The following is a 24,195-nucleotide window of genomic DNA, read 5'->3' on the forward strand; positions in this document are numbered from 1 at the left end:
TGTGTTGCGTCTAATTTTTGTGAAGGTTTGTGTGCGATTCACTTGCTGCAGTTGTTTTGGCATTCCTCCTCTCAATGTCTCTGGCCATTTGTCTCTTGTTTCGGGCGGATATATTATTTTCCTCGACACAGACTGATAAGAGACATGGGAAACATACAGAAACCTTTTAGAAACCACAACTCACCTGAGCCGGGCAGAGAGAGAGATTTGTCAGCAGTAATGGAAGAGAAAGAGCAGAGATCTGGGGACACACTGATAGAGAGAGGTTTCAGTCTTCTGGAGGTGAGTCAGAGATTGACCACAAAAAAGTCTGCAAGCAGAGATCTGAGAATGAGACCTCTGTGAAACGCACCTGATTCATAATATGCACACTTGAGGTTGTATTTCTCTTCTCTTGTGTTAATTCGAGTTATGTTTTGTTCAGGGTAGTGTGATTAAGTGCCATAAGAAAAACTACAAATAGAATGTGGCTTAGGTATGAAAAATGGTCCAAGATAACTATTATAAAGTAAAATTGTCAATACACTCTTAAAAATAAAGGTGCTTCATGATGCCATAGAAGAACCTTTTTAAGACTAAAGGGTTCCATAAAGAACCTTTAACATCTGAATTATAAAAAGGTAAGAAACAGATGGTCCTTTAAAGAACCTAAAACTGAATGGTTCTTTGTGGAACCAAAAATGGATCTTATATGGCATCGCTCTGAAGGACCTTTCAAGGACCTTTATTTTTAAGAGTGTAGTTTAAACAGTAAATTAAAGTATTCTGCAGAGCTATCTGGGAAGATGACATGAAAATTAATTAAGAGTAATTATTTATATTTTTTTTAAGAAGAGAAGACATTGTTCTCTTGTTTTATTGGCATAATTGAATAGTGAAAAATGGTGCAAAATAAGTAATAAAAAGTAAAAATCTTAATGTAAATTGAGGAAACAGGTAATATTAATTTAATTATTAATGGGTCAGTATCACTGTAGGGTGCCTTTTGGTATCCTGTACATAACTCATTTGCCATGATAACATAAAAATTACAATGAAAGGGTGTGTTATATTAGGCTAAGTTTTTATATTCATAACAAAAGCATTAATTGGCTCTTTAGATACATTTTCAAGATTTTTTTTTTTTTTTTTTGTGTAAGAGGATGCATGTTATTTTGCTATGTCCCATGCACTGCTCATTAAATTTGAATGAGAGTAGAATAGAGTCAAATCATGAAGTTAAAAAAAAATGTTCTCTATTAATATTTGTGACCTGGACCACAAAACCAGTCATAAGTGTCATTTTTCGAAATTGAGATTTATACATCATCTGAAAGCAGAATGAATAACTTTCCATTGATGTATGGTTTGTTAGGATCGGACAATATTTGGCCGAGATGCAACTATTTGAAAATCTGGAATCTGAGGGTGCAAAAAATATAAATATTGAGAAAATCACCTTTAAAGTTGTCCAAATTAAGTTTTTAGCAATGCATATTACTAATTATGCATATTATTGATATATATATACAGTAGGAAATTCACTGAATATCTTCATGGAACATGATCTTTACTTAATATCCTAATGATTTTTGGCATAAAAGAATAATCAGTAATTTTGACCCATACAATGTATTTCTGGCTATTGCTACAAATATAACCCAGCGACTTAAGACTGGTTTTGTGGTCCAGGGTCACATTTTGTAAAACTCAATTTGAGTGTATTGATCAATTTGAGTTCAATCGATTTGAGTTGATGGTATCAATGTATCTGAGGAAATAATTATATTATTTATTATTATTATATATTTATATTATTATATTATTATTATATTTTTCAAATAAATGTTTCATTGTCATATCTTGTCATGATTTGTGTGTTCTGCTTTATGTGTCCACGCCGTCATGTGGTGGTCCACCCTGTCATCTTCATATTTTACAATAATATTTTATATAATAATTCAATCATATCTATATAATCCGGTGTGTTCAATAGCTAGGTGTGGGGGCAATAACATTCAAACAAAAAACTGTATCCAAATATCACAGTTTTCTCCAAATAAGAAAAAATACATTTGAGAATTAAACGAGTTTCTTTAAGAACACATGGTTTACATAAAATATTTTATGTATTTACAATTTGAAAGCCAAAAAAATAACCCTGTTTAGGAAAGGGGCATCATACCTTTCTGAAAATGTCATTTGCATCTTAATTTTGCAATGAAAATTTATTTAACAGTAATATATATGACAGGGTGGACATATCTTATGGTTTATGCTTCAAATAATGGCCCATAATTATCTAAAAAAAAAATTGCAAGCTCAGCTAATATGTTTCTATAGTAATTAAGTGTCTACTGTTTATGACATGACATAAAGCAAATGGGAAATTAAAACCAACATTTTTGAGTATTGTGAGGGTTGAAAGGCACTCTATGGTGATATTGACCCTATAGTGCTGTCAAACAATTAATCGCATCCAAAATAAACGTTTTTGTTTACATAAAATAAAAGAATATGACTATATACATGTAACGTAAATATTTTCAAAATATATACTGTATGTTTGTATTTATATATACATAATAAATATACATAGTACACATACTTATATTATGTTAACAAAAACTTTTATTTTGGATGCGATTAATCGTGATTAGTTGTTTGACAGCACTAATTAATAATAATAATAATTAATAGGTAAATTTATTTAATTTAAAATGTAAATGAAACATCTCTAAAAGTATTGTAAATGTGAATAAATAATGCAGAAATAACTAATAAAAATAAAACGGGGAAAATAAGAAATTAACATCATATTTTAATTAATAACTAAGGTAAAAGATAAAAAAATACTGTTACTAAATTACTAAAACTACACTGTAATTTTGCAAAGTTGTTAATAAAACATTATTGAAGATTTACAAGAAAATAGTATTTCATTTTTTTTTCTACTAGTGCTTTCTTTGTAAATGTGAAAACTGTTTTATTTTTATTTTCTGTATATTGCCATTGCATTTCAAAATAAATAATGCAAGTAAAACAAAGATAAGTAAAACAAGATGAAAGGATAAAAATGAAAATGACACTTTATTCCAATAATACATCAAAAGTTAAATGATAAGAAAAAGATTCATTTGTTTAAATTCTATTCTAATCCAATATGCTTTAAAACAATAAGCCAAGGCATTTGCAGTCAGCAGTGATATAAAATATATGCATTATATATATATATATATATAATGCATTAAATTAAGTAATATTACATTTCATTATTGCACATAAAATAGAATACAAAAAACAGTACAAAAAACTTAATCACTAAGAAAATATAAATTAATTCTAATAAAAGCATTTACTACTAAAATATGTAAATGAAAATAAAGGTGAATTATAATCAAATATTTAGTTCAGTGATAAGAACCTCTCTTTTTCTTTGTTGTGTCTCAGGGACGAGAGTGAGTTCCCAATGGAATCAACCCGATCTGAGATTACTGAGCTTGCACAAACACAAGAGCCTTTTATCCTCCTAACGTATAACAGGATTCATCCTTAAAGATGAGCCCTGTGACCTTATGCACACACACACACACACACACACACGGAGTGTCACGCCTGTTAAGCACATACACTCACACTATCAGATCTGCAAATCTCCTCCTCTCTGCTCTCAGCGTGAACAGCAATAAGCAGCTGTAAGAAGGATAGAGAGGGAGATCTGGGAAGAAAGGATGAGAAGGGAGAGGAGATGAGAATGAAAAGATAAGATGAACTGATGAGGAAGGGGTATAAGTAGCTTTTGCACTGTCCACTTTAAAACAAACAATTCATTTAGACTATCTAATCCTCACACACACACACACACACACACACACACACACACACACAAAGTTCAGATGTGAGAAAACTTTAGCTGTTAGTCAAATTCAAAATGCTAAATTGGAGTGATGGACGATGCAAAGAATTTGTAGATGTTTCTTTTAAAAAAGGTTTTTTTTAAAAAGTGCATTTTGATTTTGTGATTTTGTATATAACTTCACTGTACCCATAATGTCAGAGGTCTCATGACCTACAGTCCTACAGCTAAAAGCATAACATTCAACTCAATTAACAGCAGGAATTATTGATGTCTTCACTTGTCACACTGCTCTCTGTCTGTCTGTCTGTCTGTCTGTGTGTGTGTGTGTGTTGTGTGTTGTTTGTGTGTGTGTTGTTTGTGTGTTGTGTTGTTTGTGTGTGTTGTGTGTGTGTGAGAGAGAGAGAGATATGAAACCACTCTTTCATCTGACAATTCACCTTTAGTAAAAAATGCTGCTTGATTTTCAGTTCCATGTTTTACCAGATTCTCAGAGAAACTGTAATTTTATCGTTGAAGTATTTGGATAAAATAATTATGTGTTAATTTGTAATAAATTGTACTAACATGTGTTTTTCTTTTGATGTGAGAAGAATATAATAAACATTTAGGGTCTTTCTCTAAAACTAAAATGTTATATATTATATTTTTAATTTAATTTGATATATTGTATTTTATGTGTGAAAGTTAAATGTAAGAATAAAACAGGTAACTCTATTTTATTTTATTTTTACACACACATTTTTATATTGTTTATAATGTACTGTATTACACCAAGTAATTTATAGTTATAATATAGTTAGGTTTTAATTTTTTTTTATTAATAAATTAGCTTAATGTTAGATGTCGCTCTCTCTTTCTCTCTCTCTCTCCTTGTGTGTTAAACCAGGCAAAATCACATCCAATACAAAACATCCTCCTCAAAAATGTCAGTTTGGACTGGGAGAGAGAGGGAGAGAGAAGGAGAGATCAGGGATGAAGGTAATACAGTAAATACTAGAGAGGGATACAGGTAAAGATAAATAGTGAGTGAGGGGTTACAGGTGTCTTTCTTCTGATTCCTCCAGAAAAGAGCATCTCCACTGAACAGGTAACAGCTCTCTTTAAAAGGATCTTGATTAATTAGGCCTGTAGCTCCCATTTAGGCCATACTGTTTGAGTTTTAGTGCAGTATTTGTTGGTTGAAATTATTAATGATTGATATGTTGATTTAATCAAATTGTTTTTTTTTTTTTTACAGATTTTCCTCTCTTATTTTTTTTATATGTGCTTATTTAGTGATTTTATATGATGTTTTTTGTTTTAAAGTATGGTATTATAATGTTTTAAAAAAATAACTTTCAATGTCTAATAAACAAATGATTTTATAATTCATTTTAAAAACCGGAACAGACGGTCAAGTGAATGTAGCAGTTTTGACGCATTTGATGTAACAAATCTCATTCTCAGAATTATTATTTTTTCAATATTCTGAAATCTTTGAAAGTCTGACATTCTCGGCCGCATACAAAAAAGGTAACAAAACAATAGCCTAGATCGAATGACACTGAAAAGACGCTCATAGGTTTATAATTTAATCAGCAATATTCAGCCAAACTCACGAAAAAGTCCTGCAGTGACAAGAACTGAAACTCTAGTCTACTGGAAGGGAAAAGAATGATGCTGATTATGAGGAAGATAATGATGATATTACTATCTTACAGATGGAATGTAATTGCAATTTCCCTCTGGGTCCTTTTCCCTCGAGTTACTGGAGCAGCAGTAAGTGTGTGTGTGTGTGTGTGCGCACAAGTTTGTCGTTGCTTATTTTAGCCTATATATTTAATTTCATAACTGCATTGTTTCTAACTAAAGCCTAGAAATATGACTTGCTCCATCATTGTTACCTAAACACCTGCTGAGAAATGCGCCAAAGCAAAAAGTGTGCATTATAAGACACAAGTCTGGTTTGGGGCACGAAACAAATTTACTAAATTTAACTACCGAATTAATCCGTTACAGTCATGACAGAAAATGCATGTCTCTTCACCTAACTTACCGTCTTTTGAAAGGATAGGCTATTCCTATTCGGCAAATTACAGCCTAACGTTACTTTAAAACTAAAGGAGATCCCATTATTGCTATTAGGATGCGATTCTTAATGGTTTATTTTGGCTAGCTGAGTGCAAGAAAGTAACACTGAATGTCCAGAAACATCCTTGCACATGGTGTGCGGGGAAAATTATATAGTTCGAAACCTTAACTTGACTGGAAGCTTTGGTGTGTCATTCCCGTCAGTTGTTTAGACTCAATTGTTTCTAGTTACTGTGTCTATCTTTCAAGTGGTGCTAAATAAGTTTGCGTTCTTGTTTCCCTCAGCAGTGCTGTTCCCTGACTGGGCTTATAAACCAGCGTGGTCTCCAGGCTCGCGGCAGGTGCAGTTATGGCACTTCCTGCTGGAGCTGCTGGGGCGTGACGAAGGCGGAGCGATCACGTGGGGCAGCGAATGGGGAGAGTTTGTGATCAGAGACCCAGAGAGATTGGCTAAACTGTGGGGGGAGAGGAAGGGCAAGCCCCACATGAATTACGACAAACTCAGCAGAGCTTTGAGGTACATGCACAGATAATCATATGCAAAATTATATATTGAGATATATCATTTAAAGAATAATATATTATAGTATTGTACGTTTATATGACAGTCACACTTCTATCCAGATTTACAGATTTAAAAAACACATAGAAAAGATGATTAAATTATTATTAATAAATGTTATGTTATATATATACAGTATAATATATATATACAGTCATGGCCAAAAATATCGGCACCCTTGGTAAATATGATCAAAGAAGGCTGTGAAAATTAATCTGCATTGTTAATCCTTTTGATATTTTATTTAAAAACATTCACAAAAATCTAACCTTTCATTGGGTAATAAGAATTTAAAATGGGGGAAATATCATTATGAAATAAATACACATTGGCCACAATTAACAGCACCCTTTTATTCAATACTTTTTGAAACCTCTATTTGCCAGGTTAACAGCTCTAAATTTTCTCCTATAATGCCTGATTTTATCTGTTGGTATTTGTTAGAATCCATGATGCCATGTGTCTGAACAAGATGTCCAGGACCTCCAGCAGAAATATAGGCCCACAACATTAAAAATACAGCAGTATATTTCATTGTACACATGGGGTAATTTTTATCCCTGTGTTCACCAAACCCATCTTGAGTGTTTGCTGCTAAAAAGCTCATTTTTTAGTTTCATCTGACCATAGAAGCCAGTCCCATTTGAAGTTCCAGTCGTGTCTGATAACTGAATATGCTGGAGCTTGTTTTTGAATGAGCTAGAATTTTTGTGATGTGATGTGATGAAGTAGGTGCTGTTTGACATTTTTTTTTTTAAGTTTTCTGACCCAGAGACTCAACTATTTTCTGTGATTCTCCAGCTGTGGTCCTTGGAGAGTCTTAAGCCACTCATTGGGACAATATAGACACATTTTGTAACATTTTCTGTTGATTGGCAATTCTTAGTTATTGCCCTGATGGTGGAAATGGGGATTTTCACTGCTCTAGTTCTTTTCTTAAAGCCACTTCGCTAATTTGTGAAGCTCAGTTATCTTTTGCTGCACATCAGAAATATTTTCTTTGGTTTTTCTCATTGTGATGGACGATTAAGGGAATTTGGGCTTCGTTTTCCCTCCTATTTATATTTCTGTGAAACAGGAAGCCATGGCTGGATAATTTCATGTTCCTAATCATCCTGGTGTGCTCAAAATTGTGAATATGAATGGGAGTATACTTCAGAGATATTTTACTCTTAAGAATTTCTAGGGGTGCCAATGATTGTGTCCAACGTGTATTTGAAAAAAAAAACATTTATTCCATAATGATATTTCCCCCCATTTTAAATTCTTATTATCCAATGAAAGGTTAGATTTTTGTGAATTTTTTAAATAAAAGATCAAAAGAATTAACAATGCAGATTAATTTTTACAGCCTTCTTTGATCATATTTACCATGGGTGCCGATATTTTTGGCCATGACTGTATATTCCTGCAATGTCATATGCATTTTATTCTAATTTAGACTTTCATAAATACAAAAATATAGAAACACACAAATGCATATTTTTTTATATTTTATCAGTTGACTAATACCTTTGACATACCTGTTTTTTTTTTTTTTTTTTTGGCAGGTATTATTATAATAAGCGAATTTTGCACAAGACCAAAGGAAAACGTTTCACCTACAAGTTTAACTTCAGTAAACTAATCTTAGTGAATTACCCAAGTCCTCCAACCTGTCCTCAGGTGTGTGAGGGTGTTTTAAATGTTTTATTGCATAGCTGCAAATTTGAGTATATTATAGGGTAATTGTTATATATCCCTTTCTCTGTCTTTCCTTCTCAGCTTTCCTTCTACCAGCCTTCGATCGACAGGGGTAAGAGTATCATTACTGACCTCTGAACAATGAAATATTGCTTATTTGAGATGTCATTTGAGCAGCACTGTAAATTGGATTCCGTTCTTAACATTGACATTATTTTTCTCTGTGTGCATGTTTGTTTGTGTGTGCATGTTGTCTGTGGACAGCTGTGCAGTCAATTTCTCATCCCCTTTTCCTGCCATACAGCTTCCCCAAACCCCTCCCCTTTCCCCAGACACATCCAATCCAAAGGCAGTTTCCCTGCTTTTCTGGCCCGCCTCCTTCAGGGACTAACCTCTCAGAGCTCTCCCACCTGTCACCAGTGAACACCGCCCTTCAGTTCACACAAACTTTAAACTGGCCTGTCAAAAGCAGCACAGAGTGGCCTCTCAACAGAATCATGGGATTACAAGAGAGGTTTAAAAGTGGACCACAAGACAAAAACCATGAAAATCAAGAAGAAAAAAATATTTCCTGATACCATACATTTTAATATTACATTTAATAGAACTTTTAGTACTATTGCTGGATTTATTATAATTATTATCACATTTTTGTTGTAAGTTTATAAATGTTTATTGGCAGGTTGAGAGCAAAGCACCTATATCTGGCACTATTAACTGAAAGAGACAATAAAATGTGTGTGAATAATTTGAAAAGTAATTTATCTGCAAAACATTTTAGCTGTCAATAAATATGAAGTGTCTGTCTAATAACACATTGTTAAATAAAGATGGTTTTCTTTATGCATTTTATATACAGTTGCATTCAAAATGATTCAACCACCCCAGAGACTGCAGTACTTTACAAATACAAGTTTTTCTGAAGATACAGGATTTTATATATATATATATATACACATATCGCATATTAAAAGTGATCATGTCAATATAATGTAATATTTTTGAGTTATAGGATTTTTCAATAATACAGCTATGCCATAATTATTCAACCCCTATTCAACATTGCTGTTTTTCGTCACTTATTTTTTTTTTGGTAGGGAACAAAATTGTCTTCAAAACACAATTAAGCCTTTAGAAACTCTATTAAAAACTATTAGCTTGGGCTGTTACACATATATACATTTAGCCCATGCATGTGCTGAAAAGTCAACAGAGCTCTCACAAAAGCTATAGATAACAAATAGTTTTATTATATTAGAAAGTCTAAGGCTACATGAAGATTTCCAAGACATTAAAAGTTCCTAGAGACACACTTACTCTATTTGACTCTAAATTTATATGATACAATAAATATAACAGATAGATACTTCTATAGTACAGATAAAGTTCATATGAATTCTCCATGGTGTCATTCACTCCCAGTATGACAAAGAACAGGGTCTCTTGAACTCCTGTCCATACTCATGGATCCATTTATTAGCCACTGAAAAGACAACAAATATATATAACAGTTCTGTTCTAATGTGTGGTTGTAAGCGATAATAAGCTGAAATAAAATTTAGTCATATTAATTATATTTACCTTATAGAAGATACACAAAGAGTAATCCAAGTTCTTTTACCTACCCCATTTGCTACCCCTTAACACAGGGCATCCAGCATGCTCTGTATTCAAATCCACATTTCCATTCTTGCGGAGGTTGTACCAGAACACGGCTGAACCCTTAAATAACAGCGCATGGATGCTTTACTTAAATTATTCTAATATAATATATACACAGTATATACACACACCATAATATCAGTGATTTGAGGGTTTACCTTTTTTGGTTTCAATGCAACTCCAACTTCAGGGAACACAGTGGCACCCCCTATCTCCACATCACTCATCTACAGGCACAGGACATGATTTATTGCTCATAGAATAGCTAGATAATCTTATAATGTAGGCCTATAATATTTATAAAGCCATTTGGGCCAATGACCAGGCAACACTTACGTAAATTAAGAATGTAGCAATCCTTTCATTCTCATCATCCTGTAAGTTCAAGCATTCTGAATTAGCTTACAATGATTCAATCTTTTCATGATTCACATAATATGTAATCAATCATTGACAGAAAAGAGATATTAATTAAGTCAATTGATATAATACACTTGAAGAGAGTAATCTTACCCCTGTATCATAATGTGGTTCATATCTGCCACCAATCCCATAATTCTGAACCTGGAAAATAATTACACCATTATATTTCAAAGGGGGGAAAAAAACGTGTGTAATTTATTGAAAAGCAAATATATGGTATAATTAAAAATACGTATAAAATAATTCTTAAAAAAATATAAATAAATAAATAATATATCAGCCCTATGTAAGCTTTGGTAAATGTTATAGAAGGGGTAGACCTGCTTGAAGTTTATTTAATTATTTTGTGTGCAAAATATTGTTAAACAGTAAAGAAAAGATGTTGCCTGTGCATGAACACCGTACATGTAGATTTTCAGATGATTTATTGGTTCTTAGGCCTGTGATGTCTGCAATCATCTGACTGATACGAGCAACATTCTCATCCTCTTTTAGAAAAACACTGGGGGAAAAAAATCAGTTTTCAGTAGCACTTTACAATAAGGTTACATTTTTTAGCATCAGTATCATGAATTAGCAATGTACACTAAGAAATGCACATTAACTAACAAATGTAGACTACTTTTACAGCATTTTTTATTCTAGACTATTGTTAATTTATATAAAAGCTAATTGTAAATGTAAGCTGTAAATGCAAGTTGTATAAATTAATGTATATATTTATATAAATATATATGATGGGTATAATGGATGGATATATAGCATATGAATAATGACTGAATTATTTCTTTAAAATTAAGTTTTGTTTAATGTTATATTTTTGGATGGTCTTTCAAATTTCTCAAACCTTTGAGAAACACGGATGTTTGAGATTGTGCCCCCTCCAGTCTGAGACCTAGAAAGCTAGACCACATGTTTAATTAAACATTAAATATAAATACACCATACAGCCAAACATACATCGTTACCTGAATGACACAAATACAGTATATGCTTGTTGAATAATCATTAGATGCCAAAGCGCTGAAATTTGTTTCCACTAGAACCATGGGGCACAACCTGATCATTTTATAGGAATGTGCGCATATTTTTGCCAAATGATTAAACCATCATTATGCCCACTGAATAGCACAATTTAACAGTATCAATTTAATAGTATCAAATATGATACTATTTACACTGACAATAATAACTGTAATTAAATATAGTTTTCGAGTGTTAGATATTTACTTGAAATCTGGAGATATTCTTCAGGATGTCTATCTCTCTGTCTGAAATAATGTCATGATATCTGATGATGCGAGGCTCGTCCCACTCCACTTCCTCTTTCACTGGTGCATACATCAGTCTGGGGTTTCCTCCACCTGTGCTGTACCTACAGGACAGCGCCATCTGCCTCTGGGAGGTCTGATTTTATCAAATATAATAAACATCCAATCAACACACAAAGATTTGCATTGACTGTTTGTAATTTCATTTTAAATACTGATTTAAATTTGAGACGTTGCACTTGCCCTCTCATCAATCTGTCCTCTGCACAGTGCCTCATAGTTGCTTGACTCTGTGTTCAGTGTGAATATGTCTGCGTTTGAAGTACTCAGGAAGTGAAAGAGTCTGTTCAGCTCAAGTTTGACTCTTTCATTAGTTGGATCTGAGGCAAAAAATGTTTGTCTTGAATCACAACAATTTGATAAAACTGTCTGGCAACCACAAATATAACAATGTATTAAACTTCAGGACACCATGAGCTCACTCTGCTGATTTAGAAGCTGCTGGCTGAAGTAGGTTTGAGGTAGGCTGCCAAAATAATAGGCTGAGAAACTAAGGTAGTGAAGCAGTTCATCCTCCATAGTGCTTGAGTATGCTGTTAATCTATTCAGACTATGCAGAAACCAGAGAAAAGCAAGCTGAATTTGGCCCTCGTTATAAGCAACCAGCCCCACATGGTAAGCTTCATCTGCATTTAGAGACGTTTCTGTGAAATCAAAACAGATTGAAGCTGATTTTTGAAAGAAATAAAAAGTGAAAATCTCTCTGTGAAACTGCATCTGCAAATATTTCACCATTTGTGATGTCTTCTGGGTAGAGTCTGTAGATCGCTTGCAGTCTGATGAGTCCTGAAGCTGCCCCATTCAAGTCCTCCCGCTGTGGGATCTTTGCCTTCAACTCATCGTGATACTGTTTACACTGAAGACTCGGTTGGATGTGTTCTACAATATGTATCAAATAATTTCTCAGTCGTCTGAGGAGTTTGTAAGCTGCCACAGGGTCTCTCATTATTTCTTCAGGGTCCTCAGGGTCAGAGTATAAAAACAGAAGATTCTGAAGCACACTGGATTGAAGACAGGGATTCATCGAAAGTTGTAGTGTTAAAAAATACGTAATAGCATAATCTTTGTTCTGAAAACACATCTTGGAGATTAACGGTATAGGTAATAATGAAAATGTTTTCACCTCTTCATCTCCACATCATTTTCTTCAGCAGCAATGCACTGACTGAAGGTCATCAGAAGGTTGTTCTTCTTCTTAAAAAGCTGTGCAATTTGATCTATAAAACAATCTACACTTAACTCTCATGGAGCATTTGTTATATTAATACATTTACATCATTCATTTTTACATTATTAGAGGTATGATGAAAAAGGGTAATTAAAAAAGAAACCAAAGAGAGTTAATATTGTTTAGTCGGATTAAACATTTCACCAAAAACTGTGCTATACTTCTTGTTTAGTCTCACAAATGTATACATATAGTCAACTTGTCATGGCAACTTTAGTTAGAGATATATGGATGGGACACTATAACAATTTAAAAAACTAATATCAAATTGAATATAATAACCTGTTGATGAGAAGAATTCATGCCCAGCAAGGCAGACAGTCCAAAAACACACCACAAATGTCAATTCCTTTATGGCCATTATCAGATTCTTTAATACCTTAAAACGCAACTTGTGTATGTGTATCTTGAAGTGAAACTGAGCTTAAACGCAGGTCATTTATTTGCATCTTTTCAGAGACACACCTGTATCTGCCCAGTTTCTCAGTAATCCAATTGTCTGAGATCAAAAACAAAAGTGAAACTTTACATTAATAAGCTCTGATGTATCAGTGGGATGGTTGCAGGAACAAGGATGCAGGATCTAATCAAAGCAGTAATTTTTACTGTCAAAAAAACAAACAAACACCTAGCACTGGAGAACAAATTCTTAGCAATCTAACGACAACCACAGCAAACCAACATAACACAGACAAACAACTACAGTTGAAAATTGAGGGCTATAAATACACATTTGCTAAACAATTAATGAGTAACTAACAAACAGGAGCTGATAGTTATCCAAGACAACCAACGAAATAGGAACTAATTGAAGATGAAACAGGATAATCAACAAAGATTCTCAAAACAGAAAATAAATGTGACATTATGACAGTTGTGACATATCACAATATACTTTTTGTTCCTTAGTTACTTAGCAACCAATGTAGCAATGTTTCATGCACAATTGGAGATCACAAAGGGTATAATCATGATAGAAATGGAGAGACATCCTATATTATAAACTACAGTATTGTACCCATCAAGACCTGTTCTGTTGCCAACGGGCCAAACTTTACTGGCATAGTGTTCTATTTGTTTTATTGTTGCAGGATGTGGTGCAGAGGCGGTCAAAGTACACAACTTCAAATACTACTCCAATACAAGTGAAAGTTGTAAAGACAGGTTTTTACTTAAGTAAAAGTACAAAAGTACATGCTTTTAAAAGTACTTAAGTATCAAAAGTAGAAAGTAAATGCATTGTTTTATTGTCACATTGTTGTATACTTACAAAACCTCATGCCACTAATGCAACCTACTGAACACTGATTAGCTTGTGTTATCTCTGGAATTTAGAGCTTGTACCAAACCAATAGAAATGGAACAACTGAATGAAGATAATCACCTTTATTTTTTATTTAACACTCCTACAGCTACATTGAACTATTTTTCATACTTGTTTAAAAGTTATTTTTCAAAGAGATATTGGAGGTCATGGTATGGCTCATTTTAGGCAAACAAAGTAAACATTAAAAACAGTAAAAACATGGTTAATTTTCCAAAGAGCTTTAATGAGCTAACACATACACATGCGAGTTCACACAGAATTAAAACTATACATTTTCTTTGTCATGTAGATCAAGGTGTAGGTAATTTTTATTTAGCGTATGCCGATCATTTATCTTCTATGACAGGGCTGTCCAAACTCGGTCCTGGAGGGCCGGTGTCCTGCAGAGTTTAGCGCCAACCCTAATTAAACACACCTGAAGCAGCTAATCAAGCTCTTACTAGGCATACTAGAAACTTCCATGCAGGTGTGTTGAGGTAAGTTGGAGCTAAACTCTGCAGGACACCGGCCATATGTACGTGTGCAGTTTGCTAGCTGGCTAGTTCACTCCTACGACGCTAGCCTAGCCTACTGTATGAATGAATGAATGAACAAACAAATTATCTAAAAATAAAAAAGATATTAAACTCTACGAAGGAAATGTGGGAATTAGGTTAAACTGAAACAAGGAATGTGGTGTATAATTGTGTAAGCAAATGCCAAGAAATAGGTTGCAGCAGCTTGTCTTTCGACTACACTTGCAAAATCCGCTATGGGACTGGTTTCAGAGTCAGAGACTTTTTATAGAACAAAATCGCTGTCAATCAAAAGGAGATGCAGTCTTTCGACAGATCCTCCAATCATCAAGCAGAAGCCGGAGTCCAGGCCCGCCCATTCCTCCATTCACCCCCAGAGACGCTGAGCGTCTGTGGGCGGGACATAATCGCAGCATTTATCCAATGAAACGTCTTATGGCATTTATGCATGATGAGGTATCAAGGCTGTTGGCCGCTTCAATATGAACTGCTCTTACTGTTAAACACGTAAATAACACTGCATACCTCTTCACCAAGCTGTGTCCTCGTTTTATTAAGAAGAGACCAAAATAATCCACACCTATATGTGTAAAGAGAGGTTTACACATATAGATCTTGGTAGATCTGCCATTTTCTGTTCCCTGACTTTGGCATGTAACTTTCTACACGCATCTGGAAATCAGCTTTCTTATGACTGCGTTGGCAGCTGCAACTCAGAATTGACTTCGTAGTTTTGAAAGAATCTGATTTCTGCTACTATGGCCTGTGTTTTTATGTACATCCTTCAAAATAAACAAGGTTATGTGCTGCCTTTTATCAAGGATTTCTGGATGCTTAGCAGTTTCTGGCATTGCAGACTGATTTAAGCGACCACCTACTCGCAGTATGCCATCTTGGGCTACTGGGTCTAGTTTGTACAGAGGACTACTTCTTCTGACATGGTTACTTCTTTGCAATGACTTGAACTCATCAGGAAATGTCTGTCCCTGGCTGTAGGGGATTAGACTCAATTCAGGATTTTCAGTATCTTCAAGTGAAAGAGGTTTTTTAGTAAGTGCCTTTTTCAGCTTGAGCATTTGCAAATGAGCTTGCTGTTTGTTTGGATCATTTTCAGTTTGAGTTACGGCAGCTTGAATTTCTCGTCTCTGGTTTGATAGGTGCTGCAGTATTTCCTTCAGCCACAACATCCAAGCAATTGCTCTCTTTTGTCTGTACAATTCTGAGTAATACTCAATCAGTTTATCCAGAGGTTTCGCTTTTCCTGTAGCAATGACACAATTTACTACAGCTGATTTCTTCAATTCGATCTCCATTTCACCTGCCTGGTCTGGTCGCACTGACCATTCACTCATGTGTTTGCAAAAGAATTCTGTACCTTTTATTCAACTTTCTTTTTTCAGGAAGTTTCCACCTTGATCCCTCTGGAAGCCATATCTGCTGGGTTTAATGAAGTCTTGACACGTAAGTCTTTTCTTACAGTCTTTGCTCAAATGCCCTTGCGTGAGACATCCAAAGCACAGTCCTTTTGATTACAAAATGTTTGTCCTTGTGTGCTTGCTCTTTAAATTTGAAACATGCATTCAAAACATGGTTCTTTTCACAGAATGTGCATGCAACACAAGATGTTTTGTCAAGTTGAGGTTTTGTTTCCTTCATCTCACCTTGTCTCTTCTGGTCAGTACAGACACTTGTGACAACTACTTCCTTGGGGAGTAAACTTTTTGTACTTCAAGTCAGGAGTTTTGCTTTTCTTCCCAACATTTGCACTGGTCAACTCTCGAATGTCTCCAAACAAGGGGTAATTTTTTACTTTGGCTTGACGATCAATATATTCCACCAAGTTTGAAAACCTAGCTCTTCCAATGTGAAGAAGTCTTTTGACTTTTAAAGTGTAATGGCGATATATGCCTTTCCGTTCTCCGCCATTTCAATAGGGACTGAAACAAAGGATTTGACGAAAAACTTGCAGTGTTTACTTTTCGTTTGTCAGGATACAGCAAAACACAAAAATCACACTTAAGAACTATTTACACTTTTAAATGTACTATTTATACGCTTCAAATTAAATATGGTTTCAAAGAACGGTCAAAAGACAAATAACAATCACTCTCAAAATAAATAATATAACAATAATATAGAAAAATATTACAATGTTAATATAATAAATAAATAAAAAGTCCAGACAAATACTACTCAAGTAAAGTACAGATACTCAAAAAGTGTACTTAAGTAGGCTACATACATGCTGCGTCAACAATCATGCCTGTGTAACATGGAAATTTGATCTATGACTAATGCAGAAACTAAAAGGAAAATGGAAGATTACTTCATTATATTTTCGGTGTTACTGAACCCAGGGTTAATAATGATTACAGACAGTCAGTTTGACAATCACATTTTTAGATGTGATTATGCACAGCTCCTAAAAGCTTGTCCTAAAAAAAAGACAGTTATCATATGATAACTGTTTGACTTTGAATTAATAAAATATTGATACATCTAATCACAGTTATAGGATATGTTAACAATATATTTATAGTTAAAGTTTCTGCATGCAGCATAAATGAATATGGTATTCATATGACTTACATATTATTAGCGAATATTATTATAATAAAAGTTTTACATGTCCTGTTCTTTCACATGCCTTTTATTCATTTTTGTTTGCTTCTTTGAAAAGTTCCAAGGAGAGTAAATTATACAAGGCACCAAGTAAAATGAACGCTCCTGAACAGAGAGCTGTTTGAAAGAGAACCAGTCAGCCCAGCATCTCAACACAGATTCTCATTACAACTTCTGAGTTTTCAAACAGTTATTGTTCTTTGCAAGTCCAGAAGTGGAGTACATACTGTCTACATTTCAAATCATTACTGTAAAATAAACTTTAGACGAATTAACCTACATATACAGAAACTAGCAACAAAGGCATTCAATGCAATTCATTATGTTGTGCCCTTAAAACTATAGCCTAGGTCACATGAATAACATTAAACCACATGATTAGGAAGACAGTAACTGACAAATGACTCCTTAAATGGGGTTAATTTATTAATTTATTCACAGTTTCATTCTTTAAAATCTTGCAAAATGATTATTCTTGCTTTACTGTGTGTGCTTCTGTGAGCGTTACGTTTCATGTGATTGTTGAGGTATGTTGATGGGCTTGTTGCATGTGAGGTTCACACACAAGAAATTCATATACAAACACTACTTCCTGCCAGCACAACACATTACACAACTACACCACAAAATTAGTAAAATATTCAAATCTTCATTCCAACAAAGACTGAAGAGGAAACATGTAAAAATCAGCTTTAACACAGTCTAATCTACAGGAGTAACTCCATACTGGCTGCTAGGATTGATCCAGTCAGGTAAACTGATTATCCATTGCTGAAACTTTTCCATTGCATTTTACTCTATATTGCAATTATTGCACTTTTTATTGTATATTACAATTATTATTAACATTACTGGCACAGACAGTAATAAGTAAAGTTAATACAGTATACAGTATCTACTGTATGTTACAGATCCTATTTACAAAAATTATATGATGCATAATAAATAACAGATAGATACTTCGATAGTACAGATACGCTTAATATGATTTCTACATGGGATCAGTGTTTTTCACTTCCAGTATGACAAAGAACAGGGTCTCCTGAACTCCTGTCCATACTCATGGATCCATTTATTAGCCACTGAAAAGACAACAAATATATAGCTCATTGTCATATGAAACTTAACTGAAATCTACTAATTTTAACAGATTTATTTATACATTATAGAAGATAATAGACAGCGTAAAAGAGTCAGAGTAAGAGAGTTCTCTAAAAACCTACCCCATTTGTTTCCCCTTAACACAGGGCATCCAGCATGCTCTGTATTCAAATCCACATTTCCATTCTTCTGGAGGTTGTACCAAAACACGGCTGAACCCTTAAACAGCAGAAAATTGATGCATGAATTTAACTTCAACTATTTTAATATACCATACAGATCAGTGATTTGAGGGTTTACTTTTTTTGGCTTCAATGCAACTCCAGCTTCAGGGAACACAGTGGCACCCCCTATCTCCACATCACTCATCTACAGCAAGAACACATGATTTATTGTTCATTAGGACTGTACAATACAGGGAATCTGGCAAATAAATGTATAAATTAATTTTGAATGTTTAGAATTGCATTTGGAGGGCAAAACTTACATAAATTAAGAACGTAGCAATCCTTCCATTCTCAGTATTCTGTGAGAGTAAACATTGTTATGTTATCTTTAAATGATTTGACTGGTTTATATGTTATCAAGCTCTCAATAACACAGAATATAGATCTATTCAGTTTGAAGACCTAAAAGCGAGCCTTGGTTAAGGAAATGTGAAAGTCATTCAACAGTTGATGAATGACTTTCACATTTTTCCATCAACAACATAAATTGCACACAGACACTTTTTAAAACCGCAAAATAAATGCCACAGTATAATATGCCAACAAACAATAAGTATACAGGATTGTGTTGTCGCCACAACAAACTGTTTACCAATCAAGCGAAACGTGAAAGAAAAGATTTGGGGCAATGGGAAAGTTTCTTCAAGTAACTACATTATCTAATAAGAATCCATAGTATCCAATACTGTATAGACCAAATTGATGTAATGGCTGTAATTTAGTATAGTGATCTTACCATTTCATCATAATGTGGTTCATATTTGCCACCAATGCCATAATTCTGAACCTGGAAAATGATTACACCTTAAATGAAATGAAAATTTCAGGCAAAACAACACATAATATTTCACGAGGAAAATACATGTTAATCCTGAAATGAAACTGAAGTTCGATAAATGAGGTGAATATAAAATTATTATATGAAAATATAATATCAGCCCTCGAAGCTCTTAATATCTCAATGTTGCCTGGAATAATATAAAATATATATTATATTCTATAGTGCAAGAGAATGTGACCACGCTAGTCGCAACACTAGGACAGAGAAAGAGTTGACCTTAAAAAGATATGAACAGGTGATTTATTATTTATTATGACCGTACATGAAGGTCTTCAGCTGATTCCATGGAGAGTCCTGTGATGTCTGCAATCCTCTGATTGACACCAGCAACCACAGGGTAGTCTTCCTCTAGAAAAACACTGAAAACAAGGAAATTATTTTTCAGCAACACTTTACAATAAGATTCAATTTGTTACATTATCAGATTCAACCACATTGTAGTCATTTTTCTTCCCGGAATAAGTGCGAAGAAATAATATAAGTACTAATGTTGTACTATAATATGTGCAATACAATGTTGGGAACGTAATGGGTAAAATTAGAATAGATTATCACCTTTGAGAAGTACGGATCTTTAACACTCCCCCTCTAGTCTGAGACCTAGAAAGCTACAAAAGGCCACAAAAGGTAAATGGAACATCAAATATAAATGCATATATACACACTAAATGGTCAAAAGTATATGGTCAACCAAAAGTCTGGCCTGAATGTACACCAGTTCATCCAGAAGATTTTCAACGATGTTCATTCTGGGTTTTTACAACAAAATAATTTCTTTATGAACCTCACTTTGGGACATTGTCATGCTAGAGCAAAGAAAAAGTCTCTTATCATGTCTTTAAAATACCACAACGTTGGAGAAACATAATTCTCAACAATATCATTCATTTCATCAAGATTTGGTTTCACTAGAATTAAGAGGCCATATAACTTTTAAAAGAAATGTCCTCGTTTTACCAATTCAACAGCACAAAAAGATTTTAGTAATACTGACAATCAAATCTGATTTTTGTGTGTGTTAGATATTCACTAGAGGTCTGGAGATATTCTTCAGGATGTCTATCTCTCTGTCTGAAATAATGTCATGATATCTGATGATGCGAGGCTCGTCCCACTCCACTTCCTCTTTCACTGGTGCATACATCAGTCTGGGGTTTCCTCCACCTGTGCTGTACCTACAGGACAGAGCCCTCTGCCTCTGGGAGGTCTGATTTTATCAAATATAATAAACATCCAATCAATACACAAAGCTTCACATTGACTTTTTAAATTGAATAATTATTTAAATTTGAGACGTTGCACTTGCCCTCTCATCAATCTCTCCTCTGCACAGTGCCTCATAGGAGTTACTTGACTCTGTGTTCAGTGTGAATATGTCTGGGCTTGATTTTCTCTGGTAGCGAAGGAGTCTATACAGGTCCAGCTGAACTTTGACTTCATTGTTAGTTGGGTCTGAAGCAAAGAAATTTATAACATCAATAGTCCGTTCACAAAGTTGTCTGACAACCTCCAGGCACAGTTTTTTCCCCACAGGCTATCTTCAGCCTGAACAATTAAAACTTCCATAACTATATAACTGACATAGGCCTATTTATAATTCAAAATTTGTACATTTGTAAACTGCACATTTGTAAATATCATATCGATACATTCATTTAAACAATTACATTTTTTTTACACTTCTAGTGCATTATTATTATTTATTTTTTTGTTTTTCTTATTAGTGATATATTCCATTTCTACTGTGTTATGTATGTCTGCACTATCATGTATGTTGCACTATGTCCGTACTTTCTTCTGCACTAAAAGCTCCTGTTGTCAAGTCAAATTCCTTGTGTGTAAACATACTTTGTAATAAAGCTCTTTCTGACTTCTGATATAAAGTTATTAGAATTAAACTTCATGTCACCATAAGCTCACCCAGATTTAAAAGCCGTTGTCTGAAGTAGATTGCCACAGGCAGGCTGCCAAAATGATAGGCTGAGTCACTAAGGTAACGGAGCAACTCTTCCTCAGTAACGGTTGAGTATTCTGTTAATCTGTTCAGACTGTACAGAAACCAGAGAAAGGCATGCTGGAATTTGTCCTCGATATAAGCGAAAAACCCAATAATGTAAGCTTCATCTGCATTTAAAGATGTTTCTGTGAAATGAGAAATGATAGCATCAATCAGATTAGAACTTATTTTGAAAGGAAACAAGTAAAACTCTTGCAATGAAACCACACTGGCACAGACAGTTCACCCTTTGTGATGTTGTGAGGGTAGAGTTTGTAGAGCTCTTGCAGAGTGATCAGTCCTAAAGCTGCGCCCTCCAAATCCTCTACCTGTGGGATCTGTGCATATTCCAGCAGTGTCTGATACACGTTGTCTGAATTTCAAATATGAGAACAGATCCATAAACAACTGCATTAATAGTTTCATAATGGAAATTTTAATTATATATATATATATATGTATATATCTTCTTTAAAGCATTGGTCACTTTCACTCTTTCATCACCAGTTCTTCTCCAGATTTTTATTTCTATAATGATCGACAATGCATGTTTAGATATTTCACTTAAAAAACTTAAATAAGATCTCACATTCAGAAAGACTCCTCAGAGTGTATTTTTCAATGTTCAGCCATTCAGATCTCAGTCGCATGAGGAGTTTGAAAGCTGCCGCAGGGTCTTTTATTTCCTCAGGGTCCACAGGGCCTGTGTATGTGCCCAGTTGAAGAAGCAGAAGAATGCTGGATTGAAGATAAAATTTAATCAAATATTGTAGTGTTGAATACATTTATTTAATAATATAATCTTGATCTAAAACCAGATATAAGATCGTTTCCTGCACCAGGTTGTTGCTGAAAACTGAACAGCTTTTAATAAAAAATACTTTCATGGTTTATATAGGGAATTTTCACCTCTTCATTCTCTTGACATTTTCTTCTTCAGCATCAATGTACAAACTGAAGGCATCCAGAAGGAATTTCTCCTCCTCGAAAAGATGTGAAATTTTATCTATAAAACAATTACATCTACACTTTATTGTCAAAGAACTTTTAATTCTATTTATTTTTCAGCACAACTGGAGGTATAATGAAAAAGGTTTAATCATTAGGTAAGAAACCAAACAGAAAGTTAATCATTTTTAGTCATTAAATCAATAAATAAAAAGTGAAAATTGGATTGTAAATCTGATTATAGGCAGAAGTGTCTCACAAATCAATAAAGAAAATCATTTCATGGTAACAGTATAAACAAAACAGTAAAATAACAATTAAAAATGAATAAACTCAAATGTATTAATTGTAACCAAATATAAATAATATACCTGTTGAAGTGAAGAATTCATTCCCAGTACAGACACTCAAAGAACATACCACAAGTATAATCAGTTCCTTTATGGCCATTATCAGACCTTCAATACCTCAAAACAAAAACTAGTGTATGTATCTAGAAGGGAACTAACAGACTGTTTATATGCATCCATTTAAAGTCACACCTGTATTACATCATCTGCCCGGATTGTCCAGTTTCCCAGCACTGCAATCTAAGATTTATAAAACGAAAGTGAAAATTAACATGACTGAGCTCACGTGAAAGTTGATGATTCAAAAATAGTCTTTCATTTCTTGTATTAATTACTGGACAAACATTGTTGTGTCTGTTCGATCATGAGTGAAAATGAATGTGAATGAAAATCATTTAACACGGCATATGTTGAACTTTTTTTATTAGTCATTTGTTTACAATCCTTTGTGTGTGTGTTGTGCAGTCATGTTTTAGGCTTATTTGAAATAAGCTACTTTCTGAAAAGTCTTCTAGGAACTCCGCCCAGTTCTTTTAAAGCAGGAATACCACAAACAAATCCCTGCATATCATCACAGGCTGTCAGATTGACATATCGACAGAGTATTTAAAGACAAATGTTTTTTCACCTAGCAGCCTCACTTGTCTAGAAGTAGTATATGTGCAACAATTATCTAATTCATCTGTCATTCAAAATACTGTATCAAGATTGCTGTGTCAGCAACCATGTCTGCATCACATGAGTGTGACTTATGCAGAAACTAAAAGTTAAAGTACATAATTACGTCAGCATATATGTGTTGTGTGCGTCACATCTCACACATGAAGACTCTAAAGTATATTGACAGCCTTGTTTTCTTCATGTGGGCTTCATCACCTAAACATCCAGTTTAAGACGGAACAGGGAGGGAGACAGAACTCAACACAAACATTCATGTAAAATAATACTGATTCCTGCACTTCCTGATCTGGATTGGTAAATAAAAGAAAGAATATCAAAACATTATGTTGAAATTGTGATATCACTCTAAAAAAATCTGTGTACAGTATTTAATTCAGCTTTTAGACGCTATTGAATTTGAGCATTAATATCAGCTCTGTTCAGATCTCTCATCACAAAAACACCTTTTCTTATCAGAAATCTTGTAAAAAAATTAATTTCCAGGCCATATGTATTAAAAAAAAACACATGCATGGTGATTAGAATTGTCTTTAACAAAAATTGTTTTTAAAAATATTCAAACAAACGAAAAAAATTTTTTACACACACACACACATTGTTGATTAAGCGGTTACTTACGTCTTGGTTTACCTAAATCCTATAGCCTATATTACTTTAGTGGCAGAATGAGCATATGAATACACCGAGTCCGAGTTAAATAAATAAATAAATAGAGTAATTATTCCTCACGATACACGGTTGCATCCGATACCTCCAATCCAACAGGCGGCACTAAGCATGCTTTTGTCTC

General features: G+C 33.9%; 2 protein-coding genes across 3 annotated transcripts; both read right to left on the bottom strand.

Moving 5' to 3' along the window:
• Positions 1-8,811: 8,811 nt before the first annotated feature.
• On the bottom strand, positions 8,812-12,515 carry LOC306845785 (prolyl 4-hydroxylase subunit alpha-2-like; the record flags this gene model as incomplete). The annotated part of the gene is made up of 11 exons (XM_079378768.1): positions 8,812-9,636; positions 9,779-9,875; positions 9,974-10,042; positions 10,152-10,190; positions 10,329-10,379; positions 10,644-10,740; positions 11,086-11,141; positions 11,469-11,645; positions 11,753-11,889; positions 11,992-12,213; positions 12,302-12,515. 11 exons carry the CDS (start codon positions 12,513-12,515, stop codon positions 9,566-9,568), a joined length of 1,230 nt encoding a protein of 409 aa, XP_079234894.1. The 3' UTR covers positions 8,812-9,565.
• A 5,152-nt stretch (positions 12,516-17,667) lies between these two features.
• LOC306846661 (prolyl 4-hydroxylase subunit alpha-1-like) lies at positions 17,668-24,178 on the bottom strand. 2 transcript variants are annotated; one of them, XM_079380198.1, is made up of 15 exons: positions 24,024-24,178; positions 22,917-22,964; positions 22,336-22,432; positions 22,016-22,164; positions 21,674-21,799; positions 21,351-21,572; positions 20,737-20,882; positions 20,461-20,637; positions 19,986-20,038; positions 19,693-19,789; positions 19,326-19,376; positions 18,850-18,888; positions 18,663-18,731; positions 18,485-18,581; positions 17,668-18,343 (listed from the first exon to the last, which is right to left on the bottom strand). In XM_079380198.1, exons 3-15 carry the CDS (start codon positions 22,341-22,343, stop codon positions 18,273-18,275), a joined length of 1,305 nt encoding a protein of 434 aa, XP_079236324.1. In that variant the 5' UTR covers positions 22,344-22,432; positions 22,917-22,964; positions 24,024-24,178; the 3' UTR covers positions 17,668-18,272. The 2 variants fall into 2 exon arrangements, with proteins under 2 accessions (XP_079236324.1, XP_079236323.1); XM_079380197.1 differs by lacking the exon at positions 24,024-24,178 and having other exon boundaries at positions 22,746-22,975.
• Positions 24,179-24,195: the final 17 nt, after the last annotated feature.

This window comes from Barbus barbus (genome assembly GCF_936440315.1).
Source record: "Barbus barbus genome assembly, chromosome: 26".
Lineage (NCBI taxonomy): Eukaryota > Metazoa > Chordata > Actinopteri > Cypriniformes > Cyprinidae > Barbus > Barbus barbus.

What these genes read in the sequence shown, in the direction of transcription:
- LOC306846661 (XM_079380197.1), bottom strand. Translation starts at nt 22,824, where the DNA reads ATGGCCATAAAGGAACTGATTATACTTGTGGTATGTTCTTTGAGTGTC. An exon ending in AATCAGCTGAAGACCTTCAT is followed by an intron (nt 19,377 to 19,692) that starts GTACGGTCATAA and finishes ATCATTTTCCAG; the next exon opens with GTTCAGAATTATGGCATTGG. An exon ending in TTGCATTGAAGCCAAAAAAA is followed by an intron (nt 18,582 to 18,662) that starts GTAAACCCTCAA and finishes CTGCTGTTTAAG; the next exon opens with GGTTCAGCCGTGTTTTGGTA.